The sequence below is a fragment of the Frankliniella occidentalis genome, unplaced genomic scaffold (genome assembly GCF_000697945.3).
Source record: "Frankliniella occidentalis isolate FOCC.00 unplaced genomic scaffold, Focc_3.1 Scaffold158, whole genome shotgun sequence".
Lineage (NCBI taxonomy): Eukaryota > Metazoa > Arthropoda > Insecta > Thysanoptera > Thripidae > Frankliniella > Frankliniella occidentalis.
The window spans coordinates 253,616-257,486 of record NW_026267284.1 but is presented as its reverse complement, the minus strand read 5'-3'; the positions used below and the strand labels follow the sequence as shown (position 1 = coordinate 257,486).

The following is a 3,871-nucleotide window of genomic DNA, read 5'->3' as shown; positions in this document are numbered from 1 at the left end:
CGAGCACCAGGGGTAGAAAACACAAAAAGGCATTAGTTTTACACAGCGACCGCAACCGCGGATACGGCCCGCGTTGTGTTAATCTAGAATTGAGTATCTGATGCGGTTTCTGCAGGGCGAGGGGAGGGGGAGGAGGAGGAGGTCGCTGTCAGGGAGTGTCACTGGGAGATGGATTAGGATGACCAGCCCTGCCCATCTGACGCCACCCTCGGCCGCGCCGTCGACATGGCAGTGCATAATCAGCTGCAGCTGCTTCTGCTGCACCCAAAGTCACGCAGGAGCTGCAGCTGCATGAAGAAGCACCTGGAGGATAGTACTGTACGCTCTGACAGCAAGGACTTACACATGCAATCATTCTTGGACTCTAAAATATGCTTAACCAAGCATCTAATCATCTAACCATCAAACGGGGTCACAAAACTTTTCTAGATCAGCCGTGAAATTGATACTATGATCATCAGGTTTTGTGACAATTACGATACATAGTCTCAACTTACAACTTGCGGTGAAAATCCAACAGTGTGGGGTGTAGGGTAACCTAGAGGAAATGTGTGTCCACTGAGGGGCCTGTGTTTTCAGATTATCAATCATTTAAATTTCTTCGTTTGAAAAGAAATCCATTGGATACAGTGAGCAAAAACCCGAAAAATAAAACAAAGAAGACTGACTGAATTTATACAAGATAACGTTCCCCGAATGCATTTTTCTTATTGATTGGTTGCTTTGCTCTTTCTTATCAATAGCTTCTAACGAGGCACTTCAAATTCAATACATAGTCACGAAAGCAGAGAGAGAGGGAGAAACGTAGGGGAACTATTATAACCTCTCAATCACTGCACTCTTGACGCCCACTGGCAGGTGTCGATCCGAAGACTACTTACCACATTGCGAAAAGGACAGGCAACGGACCAGAACGAGAAGAAAATAGATGCTGATTACACTTTTCCGAATCAAACGTCTGAAAGAAACGTGAGATTAGAGAGCAGCAGTACTACGTCCTCGGCGAGGTGCACAGGCTAAAATTAAAGAAAGGATACAAGTTTGAACAGAAGTACAGTAATGGAAGATTACTCACCAGACTTCATTGCAGATGATAAGGAATATTGTTCACAAAAGAAAAAATGAAAACAATTACATTTCTTCAAATTTAAAGACTCACACACGCGCGCGCGCGCTCCCGCGCAACCCAACCACTGCCACCGCCACCGGCTTGGGAAGCGTCTGTATGAAAAATTGTGAGGCCCTGGCTGGACCATTTTCCTCTGCCCCCGAGGCACGCCATCGGCCACTTAGCCAAATCTCAATTGCTATTTTGATGGAGTAGATTTGGTTTCGTTTTGGTTATTTGTATTTGAGTTGTTCTTGCGAAGAGTTAAGGAAATAGTGATGAGCTGTTGTGGATAGGGCGTTGTCTTCTTTTTCCAGTTTCCAGACTTGAATCTTAAGGTAAGTGTTTTGACAACATAACCCTTTAGATTGTAGTCTCTGTAGTTAACTCTGTCCCTTAATTTGTTTTTCAAGCACACCAAGCAAATCAGGCACAAGCTATTAGCCTACTTCAAATTAAGTTATTTAAATCATGGTTCCAATTTTTCTCTGTATGTTTTTTTCAAGGGTTTTTTGTCACCTTGAGCTGCAAGCGCTAGAGCTCATTACTCTAGACGAAGAGCTCTTGGTGTGATAACAGCTGATTATGATGTCAGCAATGTTCTACAGGGCCCTCCCCTTTTTCTGCAAGCTCATTTCAGCCATTGCGTGTTGATTGCAGGACGGACGCTGAGATGCCGCCCAGGCAGCACGCCCGCAGCATGGGTTGCCTACCCACCCGGCGCGTCTGCAGCGTCTGCAGCCTTGCCCCCCTTCCCCCTCGCCCCTTTCTCGGGCCGGCGCAGAAGGGGCGCCCAGGTGAGTGGACAGAGCTACTGTTCGGGCCGCGGGCGTTGCTTGGCGACAGAAGTGCAGGGCCTCATTTTTATTTCCGATCGCCTCCCGACTCCCCAAACCGTCCCCACCTCTGTCGCGTTTCGAATTTAATTTCCCACTAAATCCCTCCTTTGAACTAAATTCAAAGTGACTCTCCCGCCCTGCGCCACCCTCCCGCACCTTCTCGTGCAGGCAGATTAAGCCGTGGTGTGACTTTTTAACTTCTTAACACTAAGTGAAGCCGGGCGGGTTGTGGATGTGGAGAGTCATTCTGTCTGTGTGCCGGCAGGTCGGCAGGTGGTACACGGGACGCCGGCGTTTTCGCAACTCACCGCTCGACCGAGATTGCCAAGCGGCTCTGCTGCTCACCATGCTGCTCGTGGGCGACTCATCTCCGCTGCCGCCGGCCGCCGAGCAGGACGCGGTGAGTGCTGATGAGCGGCGATACTCCCCGCGCCCGCCTGGCCGCCCTACCCCGTGCCGGGGAGCGTGTTCGACGCCCTGCTCCTCCCCGCCCCGCCCCCGCGTCGCGTTCGTACGTTACTTCGCGTACGGTAGGTCACGGGCCCGGGCCCAACCCCGGCTCCGCAGCATCCTGGGGGAGGACGACGACGGCGTACCGTGTACCGCGTCCTGTCCTGCCACGGCGCGGTGACGGTGCCCCAGTCCGTGGACTGCAGTCGCGTCGTCGGGCAGGTGCTGCGCTTAGCTCATCCGGCTGCTAGCTGCTGCTAGCCGCCCGGCCCTCGGCCCGCGGCCGGCCACTCAACCACCTACGTGCTAATCAGCTGACGCGGAGCCGAGCAGCAGCAGCAGCAGCAGGACGACGACGACGACAACGCGCAGAAGCAGGGCCTCGACGGGAAGGACAGGGCCAAGGAGGGCCGTGACGACGCTAGTGGTAGTATTCGAGAGAAAGTGTTTCTCGTGCGTCGTGCGTGAGGGAAGAGAGGGAGCAGGTCCGCGAAGGTGTGACCCCGCAGCGGGGCGAGCACTGCGCCCGGAGAGGTGTATAGCAGTGCGGGGGTCGGCCGCCGGGCGCGGGTGGTAATCTTAGGCTGTTGGAGTGGCCGTATTGCGACACGCCCTTATTCTCTTTACTCCATCTCTCCCATCGTCTGGCTCCGATAACGCGGACCGAGGACCGGCGCGTCTCTGGCCCCCCGAGCCCAGCGCGCCTTGCCGCGTCGTCCTGTGTGTGGCGCCGGCGCCACCGTTATTGGATTGGGTCTCGCAGTGAATCCCCGGGCCCGGAAGTTAGGTGTGAAAAGCAGGAACCCGAAAAATAGCGGAAGCGGCCGTTGATTGCGAGCCGCGTTGGGTATGAGAAATTGATACCCTCGGGTGCGATTGAAGATCTCACGCTGAGCTCACGGATTGCAACTCGTGTTTTCGATATGTGGCCAAAAACTTTAGCCCTCCCGAAGATGGTTCAGATGGGGTTGGGCTGAAATTTTCGGTCATACCCGCCCGACTGCTTTTCTAGACCGCTGTCGTCATGGCTACGTTTTTCAAGTGAGCTCACCGAGAGCACTCCAATCGCTCTCTTGTCCACCTTGCTCCTGTCCTTTTTATTTGGTATTTCTCATACCTCGACGGAGCGCATTCAACTGTTGGTTCCACTACATATTTTTCATCCCATTTTTATACGTCTTACTTTCACCCCCGCGGGATTCACCAGACTTGCGTTTAGTTAGAGAGGTGCTTGGGGTGCTAGGGGGTCCTGAGCTGTCGGGAACGTTTTTCCCCACATATATTTCGCATGGGTTTCTAAGGCGGTGAGTCTCAGGACCCCTAGCACCCCCTAAACTAGACGCAATCTGAAATACAGCAGCAGGCCGAGGTCCGCGGCGGGCGGCATCGCGCGCCGCACAACCAAAACAAGGCGCCGGCGCCTATGCGCGCCACAGCCCACAAGTGTTTTCTGTATGCCATTAGCTCTTTGTGG

At 53.6% G+C, this 3,871-nt stretch overlaps 1 protein-coding gene and 1 long non-coding RNA gene across 2 annotated transcripts in view; one reads left to right on the top strand and one right to left on the bottom strand.

Annotated features, from left to right (window-relative positions):
• LOC127750254 (uncharacterized) overlaps nucleotides 1-1,183 on the bottom strand; it is a 47,860-nt gene extending 46,677 nt beyond the window's left edge. Inside the window, exons 1-2 of the long non-coding RNA XR_008011594.1 lie at nucleotides 1,076-1,183; nucleotides 882-958 (exon numbers count right to left, since the gene is read on the bottom strand). This is a non-coding gene — a long non-coding RNA (uncharacterized LOC127750254). The remainder of the gene's footprint in view (nucleotides 1-881; nucleotides 959-1,075) is intronic.
• Nucleotides 1,184-2,278: 1,095 nt separating this feature from the next.
• LOC113216006 (UTP--glucose-1-phosphate uridylyltransferase) overlaps nucleotides 2,279-3,871 on the top strand; it is a 9,798-nt gene continuing 8,205 nt past the window's right edge. Inside the window, exon 1 of the mRNA XM_052271344.1 lies at nucleotides 2,279-2,347. Coding sequence (XP_052127304.1) covers nucleotides 2,294-2,347 — 54 coding nt within the window. The 5' untranslated portion in view covers nucleotides 2,279-2,293. The remainder of the gene's footprint in view (nucleotides 2,348-3,871) is intronic.